The 17,079-nt window shown below is 43.5% G+C and overlaps 1 protein-coding gene across 1 annotated transcript in view; it reads right to left on the bottom strand.

The window, feature by feature from the left end:
- The window catches only part of Vwf (von Willebrand factor), a 126,657-nt gene extending 110,110 nt beyond the window's left edge, over positions 1 to 16,547 (bottom strand). The window contains exons 1-4 of the mRNA XM_051173265.1: positions 16,493 to 16,547; positions 15,468 to 15,632; positions 4,091 to 4,193; positions 3,603 to 3,811 (exon numbers count right to left, since the gene is read on the bottom strand). Coding sequence (XP_051029222.1) covers positions 3,603 to 3,811; positions 4,091 to 4,193; positions 15,468 to 15,632; positions 16,493 to 16,547 — 532 coding nt within the window. The remainder of the gene's footprint in view (positions 1 to 3,602; positions 3,812 to 4,090; positions 4,194 to 15,467; positions 15,633 to 16,492) is intronic.
- Positions 16,548 to 17,079: the final 532 nt, after the last annotated feature.

Here is a 17,079-nt window from a genome sequence, read left to right as displayed (position 1 = left end):
TAGAGCAATAAGACAACCAAAGGAGATCAAGGGATTACAAATTGGAAAAGAAGTCAAACTCTCACTATTTGCTAGTGATATTATAATTTACATAAGTGACCTGAAAAACTCTACCAGGGAACTCCTACAGCTGATAAACACCTTCAGCAAAGTGGCAGAAAAGATTAACTAAAGAAAATCAGTAGCCTACTATATACAGATGATAAATGGGCTGAGAAAGAAATCAGAGAAACATCACCCTTTATAATAGGCACAAACAACACAAAAATATCTTGGGGTAATGCTAACCAAACAAGTGAAAGACATGTATAGCAAGAACTTTGAGTCTTTAAAGAAAGAAATTAAAGAAGATACCAGAAAATGGAAAGATCCTCCATGCTCTTGGATAGGTAGGATAAACATAGTAAAAATGGCAGTCTTGCCAAAAGCAATCTACAGATTCAATACAATCCCCATCAAAATCCCAGCACAATTCTTCACAGACATGAAAGAATAACACTCAACTTTATATAGAAAAACAAAAGACCCAGGATTGCTGAAACAACCCTGTACAATAAAGAAACTTCTGGAAGCATCACCATCCCTGACTTCAAGTTCTACTATAGAGCTATAGTAACACCTTGGTATTGGCATAAAAACAAACAGACCAACAGAATCAAATCAAAGACCTTGATATTAATCCACATACCTAAGGACACCTAATTTTTGACAAATAAGCTAAAAATGGAATAAAGAAAGCATATTCAACAAATGGTATAGTATACCTAGCTGTCAACATGTAGAAGAATGCAAATAGATCCATATCTATCGCCATACACAAAACTCAAGTCCAAATGGATCAAAGACCTCAATATAAATAATCCATCCACACTGAACCTCATAGAAGAGATAGGGGGAAATACCCTTGAACACATAGGCACGAGAGACCTCTTCCTAAACAGAACATCAGTAGCACAGAACTGAGAGCAACAATCAATAAATGGAACCTCCTGAAACTGAGAAGCTTCTCTAAAGCAAAGAACATGGTCAACAAGACAAAACAGCTCCCCACAGAGTGGGAAAAGATCTTCACTAACCCCACATCTGACAGAGGGTTCCTCTCCAAAATATACAAAGAACTCAAGAAACTAGACATCAAACTACCAAATAATCCAATTAAGAAGTAGGGTTCAGATCTAAACAAAGACTCCTCAACAGAATTATTTCAAATGACAGAAGTACACTTAAGGAAATGATCAACCTCCTTAGTCATCAGGGAAATGCAAATCAAAACAACTCTGAGATACCATCTTACACGGATCAGAATGGCTAAGATAAAAAAGACTAATGACAGCTTATGCTAGAAAGGGTGTGGAGAAAGGGGAACACTCCTCCATTGCTGGTGGAAGTGCAAACTTATACAGCCACTTCGAAAATCAGTATGGTGATTTCTGAGAAAATTAGGGATCAATCTACCTCAAGACCCTGCAATACCACTTGTGGGCATATACTCAAAGGAAGCACATTCACACCACAAGAACGTTCGTTCAACTATATTCATAGCAATATTATTTGTAATAGCCATATCTTGGAAATGGCCTAGATGCCCCTCAACTGAAGAGTAAATAAAGAAAATGTGGCACATTACACATGGAGTACTATTCAGCAGTAAGAATCAATGACATCCTAAAATTTGCAGGCACATGAACAGGACTAGAGAAAAACCATTGTGAGTGAGGTTAAAAAAAAAAAAAAAAAAAAAAAAAAAAAAAAACTGAGTGAGGTAAGGTAACCCAGACCCAGAAAGACAAATAAAGTATGTATTCACTCATAAGTAAATACCAGATATAAAGCAAAAGATACCCAGCCTACAATCCACAACCCAGAGAAGCTAGAATCCTCTTCCAGAAACAGATGGAAACAGGCACAGAAACCCACAACTAACCATTGAGCAGAGCTCCTGGAGTACAATCAAGGTGAGGAAAGAGCGATAATATGAACAAAGGAGTAAAGACCTTAATGGGGAAACCCACCGAATCAGCTGACCCTAGCTAGTGAGAGATCACTGACTCTGATCTGACAAATGGAGAAGCTGTGTAAGACTGAACTAGACTCCCTTAATATAGGTGACAATGGTGTGATTGGAACAATATATGAGGCCACTGGCAGTGGGTCCAAGATCTAACACTAATGCACAAACTGACTTAGTGGAGCTCATTCTAGCCCAGCCTAGACACAGGGGTGTTGGGGGGTGGGGAGCAGGTTGGTGGTCCTGCCTCAAGGAGATGATGGGACAGACTTAGGAGATTTCCTAGGGGAGGCCTTACCCTCTCCAAGGAGCAGATGGAAGGTGGGATGGGTGGAGGAAGAGAGGGAAGCAGGGAACTGGGATTGGAATAAAAAAGTAAATTAATTTTTTTAAATGTTTTTTAAAAAATAAAAGTTTTTTTCAGCCCTGATTTTGTATGAAACCGTATGGATAAATATGAAGTGAAGCAAAGGGATATCCAATAGATGGAATTACAAATGTTATTATTTAAATGGAAAGGATCTCAGAGATCAAGAAACAAAGCAAACTGATGGGACTCTTGGAAATCAGAAACAAGGCTAATTTTGTTTGGGGACAAACAGTATTGGGTCTGAACTGAGAAGTGAACTGAATAAATATCTTTCTGGGGATAGTTCCAAAAATATCACAGAAACTGGATTTTTGTCAACAGATAACACTTTTTCCCCATAGCATAAGTTTTATATATAAATATGTGTGTATTTATTTATATAAGCATATATAGAATGTGTGAGAGAGAGAAAGAGTCCTACAATAAAAAAGAAAGCTATCTGAGGACTGGGACCTCCTTTTCCAATAAAGTAGATTAGAAGAGTCTGAGCTACACTACAATGGACAAACAGTATATTGACGCCACAAATAACTTCACAAAAAGCAGACGAAATCCCAAGATAAAGAAGAGGACGAACAGCAAGGATAAACTGGGAACCAGAACAGACAAGTCCTAGTACTAGACTGAGGGCAGCCATCTTCCCAAAGGAGAGTCTTGAACTTGCATAATGGGGGAGGTAGAGCTAGACCTTGTGAAGGTGTGACTCTCCAAGGATGTTCTCCGAGAGAAAACTGACAAAAAAAGCACTCTACTCTGAAAAATAGAAAAAAAAACAGAAATTTGTTTTCTTGACCCCGGCTCAGAATAGGAGGGAAGAAAGGTCCTGGAAACATAAAGTAAGGGAAAAGTGTTTCATAGTCTTGAGATTCAGATAAGTGTTTCTATTATGAGTCAGTAATTCCGATGGGCAGTAATGGTGCACGCTTTGATCCCAGCACTTGGGAGGCAGAAGCAGTCATATCTCTGTGTTTGAGGCCAACCTGGTCTACAGACTGAGTTGCAGGACAGCCAGGGCTACACTGATAAACCCTGTCAAAAAATTAAAGAGATAGAAGGGAGAGCCAGTAATTCATTGCAGATTGAAATTTTAACATAAAATCCTTCTAAAGATGAGCTCAAAATCCAAAATTATGAAGTACAGAATCAATGAATTATGAACAAAAGTCAACAGACATCATCAAATTACCATGTTGAAAGTTCTTGATACTTCAAACAATAGCTTACCTTCCTGCATCCTAAAGTCATCTTCAGCAAAGATGTTAAAGTCACCACACAGCCCACAGGTCTTGTTGAAGTGTCTGTCTGACATCAGGACTTGGAAGTTGCCGTCACCATCAATTCTGGTCACAAAACCATAGGCCTCACTGGAAAGCTTGTAGTATCCAGCCTCAGTTTCTAGGTAGAGTCCTTTGGATGCATAGGGCATGTCGATGCTGGAGGGAAAAGGGCAAGCTCATTGGGCTTCTGAAACTAGCCAACTTTCCTACCCAACCCCAGGTTACAGGCTTCAGACAGTGATACACAGTGATGAAGGCCCTAGACAAGCATTGCAGAAACCTGGCCCTCAGCCAGCCCTGCTACTTGCTTCCTTTGGGCACATATAATCCCTGTCTCTGGGCCCCATTTTCAACATTGAAATTAGGATGGAGAGAAGAATGTGTGAGAAGGATTCTGGGGTCCTTTCCAATTGGATACCTGAGTTTCTGGCTTACCTTTGGTCCCCCTGCATGACAGTGCCATTGACAAATAAATGGATGTCAAAAAACTCCCCAAGATACACAGACAGGCTCACTCTCTTGCCATCTTGGTAGCTCCCTGAAAGGAAAAAAAAAATCCCAAATTAATAAATGTGTTACTATTACCTCTATAATTTCCATGGAAAACTTCTCCCAAAAGACTCAACAAAAGAGCAACAGATACCTCTGAAAACCCCACTCCCTCATCTCACTATTTCTCTGAAAGTACTAAGGGCTGGACACATGGCCTTCAGTGAACTTCCATACGCATCACCACGTCCTTCTGGGAGTTTGTCATCTTGGTGTTAAAATAAGACTCATGTTGTATGACCATAAATACAAGTAGTATGAGCTGTTGGTATTGTCATCTTAGGAGACACCAAGCAAAATCTAAGAGATGTTGCCCCCACGGTTGGGTCCACAGATGAAGTGGGCTAAGGACAGAGCCCTTCACCCCCTGAAGAGGCCTCAGTCTGCAGAACCTCACAGCAACACTGCCAGGAAAAACGAGAGTTGCCTGACTCATTAGACAACACGTGAAAGGCCATCAGTTTCTACACCAGGCCTGACAGACCAAAAAGAAATGTTACCAAGCAGAAACTAGGATGTTCATCGGACCTTCTGAAAAAACAGGATGGGGGAGGGAGTATTGAAATGACTCAGCGGGACAGCCTAGATGGTTCACCACAAGACATCCTCTGACCTCCACACGTGCACATGTGAGTAAATAAACATGTAAATAATGATTTAGGATAATGAAAGAGAGGAGAAGGGAGAGAGGGAGGGGAGAGGGAGGGAGGGAGGGACAGATGGACGGAAAAGATCCCTAAACAGCCAGTAGCTGCTATGTCCACAAGGCAATGAAATGAATATGCTCATCATCGCTGTGTTCTGTGTCTTGCCCTCCTCAATCGGGGCCCCGCCCTCCTCTGCTGAGCCCATTGTTTTACCAAACGATGCTATATTAGAAAACACAGCCAGCTACAATCTCCTAAGCATCCTCATTCAGCCCGGTCACACGTTTCTAAGATGAAGGTCTTGCCTGCTCTACACTTTTACTGAGAACAGATTTTTTAAAAATTACATGCATGTGTGGGAGTTGGGAGTAGGTGTGCGCATGTCCTGTACAAGCATAGTATGGGCTCTTAACTGCTGAGCCATTTCTTCAGCCTGAGAATAGTTCTAAAGCGTGAGTAGTCTCTGGCTGCAGGAGTTAACCTTAAATCAATGACCACACAGGACCGTAGGTGACAGATAAAACAGTCATGGTAGAATTTCAGTGGTAAGTGCATGGCTATCCAATTGCTTTAGCTTTTCTGTATGCTGGGAAATGCCCACACTGAAATGATTTTTAAAAGACAAACAGCATCAAGCTTCAGTATGCTAGCCCTCTCGAGGATCATTCCTGTCCCTAGGCATTTTCTGTGGATCCAAAGCTAAACCCCACCTTAGGCTAGCCTGAGGCCTACACACCAATCACCAGCAAAGCCCGCAATGGGAGTGAGGACCACTTCCTCTCCATCACTCCAGAAGCACATGACCCTTAAGACCTTCAACTTGCCTTCTCATTGGTCTGTTCTTCCCGCACATCTCCAACCCCATGATGCTGGTGGCCAAAGATGTTCTGTCTGTTTCCTAGGAAACCCCACCAGGTGTAAAAGGCATCCCCCTCCTAAGAAGAGGAAAGGACTCCCCATGAGCTGGTCCTTCTTGCAGGCTCTCCCTCCTACAGGAATTAAGGGAAGGTGGCTGGGAACACATGACCCAGGGAAGCTGCAGCAGCTGAGCCAGGAAATAAATGCACAGGAAACCCCTAGGTGAGCAGGGAGGTGCCATGGGCACACAGCTCTGGACCAACAATCCTTCCTTGCTTTCAAAGATGCCATAGAGAAAGCTCAGAGGTCACTGTCACAAGGCTGTGCCAGCCCAGACTGCAGCATCAGGCGCCATGTTGGGGAGCATGAGAACTCCCGCCCTTCCCAAGAGGGGAATGAAGAATGAGGGGAGCGCTCAGTCTTGACAAGTAAGAGAAGGAGGAAGGCGAGGTCAGCTTGATGTACAGAGAACGTCTGAGGAAAACAGAAGCAAAACCAAGACAAAGTGAGGTGTGTGATCCCAGCACTCGGGGAGGGTGAAACAGGATGATCACAAGTTCCACGGCAACCTGAGCTATGCAGCATGACTGTGTCTAAAACAAAAGGAGAAGTGGACCAGTTGTCTCAAGGTCACCTTACATTAAAAGTGACAGGAAAGGGGACAAACTGACTTTGTGTAATAAGAGCTGTGAAATGTGGACACCTCAGGTGGTGACCCTGAGAGTCACCAACCCTTCATCACAGAACGTTTGAAGGACATGCTCAGGGCCCTAGGGAAGGTCAGAATCAGGAAGTCCTGGGAACAGCAGTGTCTAGGACAGGATGTGAGCACAGCAGAGCTGGTGGCCCAGGACCTTCACCTACTCCCACAACATGGAGTCCTGAAGTGGATAGTTTAAGTCATGGTAACCAGGCCCCATTTCCTACTCAGAGACTAGCAGAAATGAGCAATGTGGAGACAGGGATGGGTTTATCCCTGGGACCTTCAGTGAAGGCAAAACTGTGGAGAACCTGTGTGTGTGCTGCTAACCCTGCAAAGTGAGGACGCTTCAGAGCAGTCGGCCACACCCACTGCAGGCGTGGCCAGGAGATCTGAGGTGTTTAAAGGACACAGGGGGAGGATCTCAGAGGCCAGCTGAACAAGTGGCTCTTAAGTTTCACGGTCAAAACACACTTACTTCATGAGCCAGGACAGAGTTTCTGTTCTTACCCTTTTCCATCCACTCACTCTCAAGTGCCCTGACACTTGCTACTCTTCGCGGATGCTAGTTGTAGCCCATGGCTACAGCTCTGTGTGAACAATTGCCTGGACTGGCTCCTTCCTTCCCTCCTTTCCTTCCTTCCTTCTTTCATTTCTTTTATGAGACAGGGTCTCACTATTTAGCAAAGCTAGGCTTGAACTCACGGCCACCTCACCCATCCAGGATTTGGGATTGTATGCGTGTATCACCAGGCCTGGGGAAAATAGATACCATATTACAGTTGGAGAAACTGAGGCTTAAATAAATGCTCTGATTTCACCATCTCACCTCTATTGACATTGGAGGCTTGGTACTTGGCTGCTGGGCCCACTACTAATGGGCCCAGCATAAGCGGCAGCATCCTGGCCCCACCCACCAGCATGTACCCCAGATATGATCCTCCATTCATTGCCAGTAGTTGTCCTCTGGGAGCATTAAGAAAAGTTAGTTTACACTATTCACCTGGAAAAGAGTATACAAGTTTTCTGATCCCAATCTCATGTCCTCTCTCAAGACAAAGCCACCTAACTGGGATCATCTCTCCGTACAGTCGGCTCAGCAAACCAACGACGCCATTGGAAACACTAAACTCCTTCCATATCATTCGCCTTCTTTCCCTGCTGCAGATACTGTGCAGTGCAGCCATTAGGGAAGTGGGCTGCTGAAATTGTCCACTGACCCCACAAACCTCCAAGGTAGCATTTCCTGGCACTGCTGGGAAAGGAGGGCCCAGGTGTCCACCCAAGAAGAAAAACAAGCCAGCCAGATTCCCAGCTGGCCTCGAACTTTATTGTACGGTGCTCAGTAAGCAGTCAATCCTCATAGCATCAGTGGGAGCAGGAGGCATCCTGCTGCATCTGAAGCCTACAGGAAGCTTGAGTCCTGGGGGTCACCACATCAATGAGGCACTCAGCCGTCTGCATTTCTAAGAAACGCCACTGTGTCAGAGAATCTGGTGCGGGCCGTCAGTCAGCCATCCAGACTCCTAACATGAATCTGTTCTGACCCAAAACACCGAAGCTGAATGAACCTCGGACTGCGGAAGTGACTAAGCAGGCTTCCAATTGCTTCTGGCTCTCCTCAGGCCAATTTGGGAGCCAGATCCTGTGGCCATGACTCAGGAAGAGAAGGTCCTACAAAGCAGGAGAAATTGGGACTCCTGGGTCACTCTGTGGTCCTTGTGCTGACAGGGGAAGACAGGAAGCCTTGGCCTTGAACCCCACTCACAGGAGGGCTCCGTCGGTATCAGGTAGGCTTTCTTGTACAGACATAAACACTTTACCCAGGATGTGAACAAGGCCCTCAAACACCCAGACAGGAATGTAAATGATTTAGAACCAAGGAAACAGGATGTCACTGGAGAACAATTGAGCACAAAGTAATCCTAGGCCCATAAATGAAACCCAGGGCCCAAAGGGTCCTTTCCCTGACCCAGGACTCTGGTCCCCTCCCCAACACTCCCGCCTCCCTTGCATACACCACGAATACCAACACAACAAGTCACTACCTGACTTTCTGATGTTACAGTAAGATCTGGGTGGAAATGCAAATCTACAAATCAATCTGCAGGAAAGTGCTTTTGCTCTCCAACTGATTCCGACCAACAGCTTCCAGAAGACTGAGTCTGGTCCTTGAGAAGTCGTCATGATAAAAGAATCACAGACCAGTGGGGAATCTACAGGGATGTCTGGAACTACACAGACCTTCCTTGGATCTCAAAGTGACCCTGGGTACTGAAATGAGAAAAAGAGTGGCCGGAGAGACTGGGCCTGTGGTACAGCCTTGTGTGGTGGGCAGGAGGGGTTACCCTGGAAAAGAACCTGACCTTGACTGAGCACACTGAGGCCCAGAAGTATGTGACTCTGATGTGTGAATTCGATAAACAGACGTCCTATGATGACCCGGATGCTATTGTAGCTTAGTCTGGATAACAGGTCATATTTTCACCTGAGCCCCACAGCGCCTGAATATTAGAGACAGGAGGCTGGAGAAACTGTCACTTCCCTGGGGTCTCTGATGGAGAAGGGAAGTGAGTATATGGCTCTTTCTAAGCTTCCATCTCCTCACAGGGGCATAGCTCTGAGTCCTTGGGAATATAAGCCGATTGGCTGACCCAAGTTGATGAACCCAGTGCTCACCAGAGCCAAGTAGTCAAAGTGGATGTGATGGCTAATCTCAACCATCAACTCAAGGGGCCCTAGAACGGTCTAGAAAAGGAACCTGTGGGAAGCAGTATCTAGATTAGGTTGGCCTTGTGAGCATATCTGGGTGTGAGCATGCCTGGGTATGAGCTTGCCTGGGTGTGAGCATACCTGGGTGTGAGCTTGCCTGGGTGTGAGCATATCTGAGTATAAGTTTGCCTGGGTGTGAGCTTGCCTGAGAAAAATTGTCTGGGTTCACTCAAATGGGAAGACCCTCCCTAAATGTGATTGACATCATTTCCTGGGCCAGGTCCTGAACTGAACAAAAAGGAGAAAAGACCTTTGTCAGCAAGCAGACGCCATGTGACCAGCTCTTGACATTGACTACCCTAGTAACCAGTTCTGAGCCAAAAGGAGCTCTTCTTTAACTTGCTTTCATCAAGGTATTGTTGCATCCTAGCAACAGAAAAGTGAGACAAGGGCCTTCCTGGTGGGGGTCATAATGACATCCCAGAGACACCAGCACAGCTGGAGTTTCCTTGGCTAAGAGGGCTCCATCCGCTGGGGAGGAGGTTTGAGTTGGGCTAATGTAGGTGAAAGGGAGCTCTTTCAATGTGCTCAGATCCCAGAGCCCCCAAAATGAACTCTATGCCTGATCCTAAGATTCACTCTGTATTGCTTACTAACCTGTCTCCAGGCAGGATGCACAGCAGAACAAAGCTAAAGCAGACAGATCCAAGGCGGCAATGCTCTCCAGAGCATCAGTGTCTCCCTCCCTGAATCTGAAGCCGCCAAGTAAAGAAGTGATCTGTTTCGCTTGTCAAAGCCCTTGTCAAGGTTGGAGAGATGGCTCAGTAGTAAGGAGCATGCATTGCCTTCCAGAGGACCTCAGTTTGATCCCTAAAACCACTGTAAAAGGTAACTCATAAGTGCCTGTAACTCCGGGGATCTGCAGGCTCCGGTATACACGTGACATATAGTTACAGACACATACATAAATAAAAATGAAGATCTTTTTAAAACACTGTCACTCCCACTCTCTATTCTGACTCACCAATGCCATGGTCATCAGGTAAGGTGTCTGTACCTCCCTGCCATGATGGTTAAGTGGGGAGAGCTCCACTTAGAATACACACTGGGGCCATCTCAGTGGCAGGCCTGAGTTCCTGTCTCCTGCTTGGGGCAGAAGGAGATTCTACTCTCCTAAACCAGTCCCTAGCTGTGGCCCCTGAAGGTAGGTGGGACCCCCACATTGTTCCGGATGATTTCCACAGCTTGTTGTGTCCTGAAGATGTCTCTGGTCTTTTGCAGCTCCCACCTTGTTGCTGAGACCCAGGCCGCCCAATCCTTGTTTCCCATGCTCCTGCTTGTGATGATTTAAATAAGAATGCTCCCATAAGCTCATAGAACTGAATGCTTGGTCATTAGGGAGTCATTAGGGATCAAGAGGTGTATTAGGGAATGGCACTACTCAACAGGGATCAAGAGGTGTAGCTTTGTCAGAGGAAGTGAAGTGTGTCACTGGGGATGGGCTTTGGGGTTTCAGATGCTCAAGCCAGGCCCAGTGTCTGTCTCTTCCTGCTGCCTTTGGATCCAGATGTAGAACTCTCGGCTCCTTTTCCAGCACATGTCTGTCTGTGTCCGCCATGCTCGCTATCATAAGGATACTAGACTGAAACTATAAGACAGTACCCATTAAATGTTTCCTTTATAAGCATTGCCATGGTGGTGGTGTCTCTTCACAGCAACAGAACACTGACTAAGACACTTTCTCTCGGCATCCCCTGGTCAGTACTCCAGTTCTTTCTGATCCTTCCTTGCTATGCAAGATTCCACCCTGCTGCCTCATAGCCTGCTGGATGGAGCAGACACCCTGTGGAGGTTTGAATGAGACTACCCCTCATAGGTTCATATACTTGAATACTTGATCCCTAGTTGGTGGAATTATTTGGAAGGATTTGGAGGTGTGGCCTTGTTGGAGGAGGTGTCTTGCTGGGGGTGAGCTTTGAGGTTTCAAAAGCCATGACATTCTCATTTTTCTCTCCCTCCCTCCTTCTGCTTCCTGCCTGCAGATCAGGACGTAAGCCCTCTGCAACCGCTCCAGACCCATGCCTGTGGGCCTGACTGCTTCCACGTTCCTGGCCATGAAGGTCATGGGTTCACCCTCTGGTGAACCTCAATAAACTGTTTCCTCTGTGATGGGAGATATCATTCTGTAAATATATTTCTCTTATTGGTTAATGAATAAAGCCCTGTTGGCCAATAAGAAGGCAAAATAGGTGGGACTAGGAGACAAGTAGGATTCTGGGAGATGTAGTAAGGAGGGTTGAAATGTAGGACCAAGAGGAGAAAGAGGTCCGGACTTTTTCTCAAGTATGCCTAGACCACCTGGAAACACTTAGATTAATAAAAATGGGTTAATATTTAAGACAGAGCTAACAAATAAGAAACACTAGTAACTGGCCAACCACTTTATATCTAACACATCATCTCTGTGTGTTATTTGGGAGCTGACACGGCTCTGGGACCAGGCTGGTGGGAAAACTACTCATAAGACCTGTATGCTTTGCCTTGGTCATGATGTCTCTTCACAGCAATATAAAAGGAACAAAAACGTACCTCATCAGGTTCAAGACCCTGTACTACTTCAGCCTCATCCTCTCACCCATATTTACAACCCAGGGCTTGATAGTTTTATGCCAATTAGCCATGAGCTAACGTCATCTGGCATCCAGATTGCCCTCTTTAGGAAGTAAACATTCAGCTTCTAAGAATTGGAACTTTATCTCAGTTAAAACAAAGTGAAGATGGGATGAGTGTATAGGGCTAGAAGGACAGGTAGGAAAATTAAAGCCGGATGTGGCTAACATAGCAATGAATGTGTGGGGACATGATTTGTTAACAGCAATGGAAATACAGATTAGCATTCCTCTAGGCTCAGAAACAAACTGTAAATTGATGTGTGCTTCTAAGGAAAATATTTAAATGTATTATCAAGGACAGTCACTGACTGTTCAGGTTCACATAGGCAGGGCATAACAGCTGTTGCTCTTTCAAAGGTACCATCATCAGCCCTACCTTTAAAGTGGTTAACTGACAAACCTATGTGGGTAGAAGAATGGCCTTTGACATCAGAAAAATCACAGGCATTAAATTAGGTGGTACAGGAGCAGCTAAGTACTCAACATATTGAAGAATAAACCAGTCCTTGGAATTCTCATATATTTATTATTCAAAAGAAATTTGGAAAATGGAGAATGTTAACAGATTTAAGAGCCATACATAAGATGATCTAGCCAATAGACTCTTTACAACCTGAAATTCCCTTGCCTTCTTTGTCACCTAAGATATGGTCTATTATAGTGATTGATTTAAAAGATTGCTTTTTTACTTCACCTTTACAAGATCAGGATAGAGAAAATTTTGCCTTCACAGTGCCTAGTTAAAATAATTCTCAGCCTGTTAAAAGATACCAGTGGAAAATTCTTCCACAAAGGATGTTAAATAGCCCTACTTTGTGTCACCATTTTGCACAACAGCTATTGGAAATAATCTGTAATCAGTTTCTCAATCTGAAATTTACCATTATTAGAATTATATCTTATTGGCTGATTTAGACAAAGATACTTTAGGGAAAAAAATGTTTGATGAAGTAAAGAGAATTTTGCCTTGTTGGGTATTACAAAATGCTCTTGAAAGAACACAAATAAGAGATGCTATTAGTTATTTAGGATACAAGATAGATTTACAGAAAACTCAACCACAGAAAATACAGGAGAGATCAATTGCAAACTCTTAATGATTTTCAAAAATTGCTGAGAGATACTAACTGGCTGTGGCCCACAATTGGATTAACAACTCAAGAACTAAGTAACTAAAACCTTACAAGGTGAGAAGGACTTAAATAGCCCAAGAAAATTATCAGCTGAGGCTGAGAGAGAATTGACTTTGGTAGAAGAGAAATTATAAAATGCACGTGTGTATAGCTTGGATCCAGAGCTTGATTATAACCTGGTTATTTTACCTTCTATACATTTTCTATAGAAATTCTTATGCAAAGAGAAGATTATATCTTAGAATGGATATTTCTACCACACAGAGTAAAAAATTAAAGACCTGTATAGAAAAGGTTTCTGAATTGATCTGAAGGGAAAATTGAGACTTTATTAATTAGCAAGAATAGACCCAACCGAAATTATGTTACCTTTCATTAATGCTGAAATTTCCTCATTATGAGCAGAAAATAAACTTTGGCAAAGAGCCTGCAGTAATTTCTTGGTAGAGACTAGCAAGAAATATGCCAAAAGCAAGAGACTTTGGTTTATAAAGTGAACTAATTGGATCCTTCCTCAAAATGTAAGAACATAAATTTCTGTAGCCCTTACATTATATACTGATGCAAACAAATCAGGAAAGAAAGGTTATAAGTCAGGAAAATTATGTAAAATGTCTCAAAGCCCTTATGATTCTGTTCAGAAATCAGAATTATATGCTATTCTCATGGTATTATTAGATTTTTTCCCAGAAACTCTTAATATAGTTACTGACTCTCAATATGCAGAAAGAGTTGTTTTATGTATTGAAACTGCTGAACTTAACTTTGTTATTTATTCAACTGCAATAAGTAATCAGAAATAGAAATAATTTCTATATATAACACATATCAGATCCTATACAGGTCTACCAGGCCCTCTAGCACAAGGTAATGATGAAATTGATCAGCTATTAGTAGGAAATGTGCTAGAAGTCTCAGAATTGCATAAAAAACACCATCCATGTTAACAGCAAAGGTATGAAGAAAGAGTTTTCTATCACTTAGCAACAAGCCAAGAAAATTATAAGGAAATGTTCTACTTGTTCTTTGTATAGTTGAACTCCATTACCTGCAGGAAGTAACTCAAAGAATACTCAAAAAATGAAATTTGGTAAATAGATGTGTTTCATTTCACAGAGTTTGTAAGATTAAAATATGTGCACCATACAATATATATATATATGTATATATGTATATATATATGTATATATGTATATACATATATTCAGTATTTCCATGGGAAATTGCTTTAAGTTCTGAAAGGTTGATTCTGTAATTATACATTTATTAGAAGTCATAGCCATCATGGGTATGCCTGTACAAATTAAGACTTGTACAGCATATGTCTCTAGTAAAATGAAACATTTTTTGTAGATTATAACATAAAGCATATTACATGTATACCACAATAGAAAAAAAAAACTGATGAATTAAATCAGCCTATACATTTTAAAGCTATGTTAACCTCAGAATGGAACCCAGGATATGTTTCCATAAGTCGAGGAAGCGGTTTGCTTTTGTTTCCACAAAAGAAGAAAAGCTATGGGTACCATCAAGATCAATAAAGATTAGATTTGAACAGGAAATACCTCTTGATTAGAAGAGGCAATAGTTCATCAAACAGCCATTCAATCTAAACTAACTTACAAAACTAACAGATGCCTTTCATTTGATCAGGTATGAAAAAAAATTCTCTATTATTAGAAGATATTTTTTCTGTTGCAAAAATTTTTTTTCTTAACAAAGTTTCTTAACAAAGATATGATCTAACAAAAAAGGAACTCTCCAAAGTAAGGGTTAGAGCAGAGTTTTGTTTTGTCTTTCCAGGAGTATTAAAGCATCCAACTACAGAACCTGAAGACCACTAGACAAATCATCCAGAGAAAATGTCCCAAGAAAAATAGTAAAACTGGCCTACCATATGGAGTTTGCTTTTATTGTGGCAAAGTCCGCCACTGGGCAAGAAACTGCCCTTGCCTCAGCTGTTGGAAGTATGCTGTCCAAATTGGATGAGCAGGACACAGAAGATGGCAGATGCCAAACTTTGCCAAGACAAGGTAGAAAAATGCTTCAAAATTCCTTTTTCACAGGAAAGTCTGTGAGATACTCTAGGCCTATAGGACAAAGATGGATGCCCCAGTGTTACAGAGGAAACCTGGGTGACTGTCCAGGCAGCCAGCTGCTTCTGTCATTTCTATAGTTTTGGAAATTGTTTGTTCTGCACTTGCTGTTTACGAAGGTAATATTATATCCTTCTCCAGTCTCCGATGGAGTTGATAACAAGATAGTTATAGTTATGTCATCCTTTCTCTCTGTGGTTTTGAACTCCTGGAATGTTGTCCGGACCCACGACAATGGACACACCACTGGAGTAGCATACATAGACAGGCACTCACAGCAGACTTAGGGAAGGTGCCACCGTGGGAAAGCCACTGGCCTCAAGGGAAGGTGTCATGGGAAGGCTGCTGCCCTCCACATTCTCAGCAGTGATTCTAATCTAAGGTGTGTCATGAGAGTTGAAACCCTCCCCCACCTTGGCTGTCACAGGCACTCAGAACTCACCGATAATGGAGAAGGAGCGTTTCTGGCAGTCCCCGGCCAGAAGGTAACTGCAGCTTCCAGCAAAGCTGTACATGGTGTCATCAAAAGTGTTAATGAAGTCATCCCCAAAGAGGCTGCATCGGGCCATCGATGGGCGGTCACCAGTCTTTTTTGCGCCCAGGGTCCCTGAAGGCAGAGCCCACAGATGAGCATGATGGGACCATCAATACAAAGCTCTCTGTACTCACAGAAATGAGGTTGCAACTGACAGAAGGTAGAAGCAAGGAAGTACTTTCTGTTTTATATAGGTCCCCTTTACCTCTGAGCATGACCCCAGACTCATGACGGTAACAGAGAAACAATCTTCTCGGATATATATTCACTATAGTGAAGCTTCCTGACTTATGCAATGATACCTAATATAAAAATTTTAAAGACGATAAAAGCAAACACAAGAGGAGTTAAGAGTCCTCTGTGGTCCATCATTGGGCAGTAATTTGAGGTGGCATCCCACCAGTTACCCTCTGCTTCATGGCACATGGTCAGAAGGCACTACTGGCATTCCCAAACTCTGAATCTCAGTGAGGGAAGAGAGACAGAACAAGCCATGTAGTGAGATTGGGGGGGGGGGGGGTGCCTAGAACCCAGTCCTCTGATGCCGCCTCTGTACGACTCCAGCTTGGTAGGGTCTCCTGTCCAACCAGCAGTCCCTCCTCTATGCTATTATAGGTTCAACTAGATGAGAACATAAAAATGGATACTGTCCCCAAGGCTTGGGTTCCTTCTTTTCCCATCCTGTGCTCCCGTCACCCGGGAAAGTTCTGTCCCATCCTGTCCCTTCAGATATTCCGTTGGAGGGGGGGGGGATGTAAGTCAGAAGCAAGACATTCTGTAAAACTATCATAAGTAGAGACTGCTGACTCTTACAGTCACAAGCCTAACACAGACTGAGCACAGGTGAGTTCCAGACACATGTACTGAGTCCTGGAAGGAGGTGTTTGAAGTAGCCTTGTGCAGGGATAAGAAATAAAGCATTTGGTACCTACCTGGCCAGGAGAGGGCCAGAGCAAGCAGCCAGATCTCAAACCTGGCAGGATTCATCTGCAAAACAAGGGGGGGGGGCGATGAGTTGGTTCTCACTACCTAGAGAAATGACTGCTGGGGCATGCTGCTGCTATCAGCACATCCAGCCAGGTGGCATTTCCTTAAGCGGGGGTTCTGATGCATGCTTTTAATCCCAGCACACCTTTAATCCCAGCACTCATGGGGCAGAAGAAGATGGATCTCTGTGAGTTCGAGGCCAGGGTGGTCTACAGAGTTAGTTCCAGGACAGTCAAAGCTACACAGAGAAACTCCATCTCAAAGAAAAATAATAATAAGTGTGTGTGTGTGTGTGTGTGTGTGTGTGTGTGTGTGGTGTGTGTGTGTGTGTGTGTGTGTGTGTGTGTGTCCCCTCACTAGCTCTCATGTCCCCCTTGAACATGAAGAACTAGTCTCCAAAATGCTCCCATGGCAGTACCAGGCTTAAAAGCAACAATCCCAGCAAGCCACGCTACACTGCTGGGCGCCTTCTCCAGACAATAGTGCCAGGACAAGCTGGAGTGGGGACGTTCTGTCTCTCTTCTCCCAACCT

This window comes from Phodopus roborovskii, unplaced genomic scaffold, assembly GCF_943737965.1.
Source record: "Phodopus roborovskii unplaced genomic scaffold, PHOROB, whole genome shotgun sequence".
Classification (NCBI taxonomy): domain Eukaryota; kingdom Metazoa; phylum Chordata; class Mammalia; order Rodentia; family Cricetidae; genus Phodopus; species Phodopus roborovskii.
This window is presented reverse-complemented; position numbering and strand designations above follow the sequence as displayed.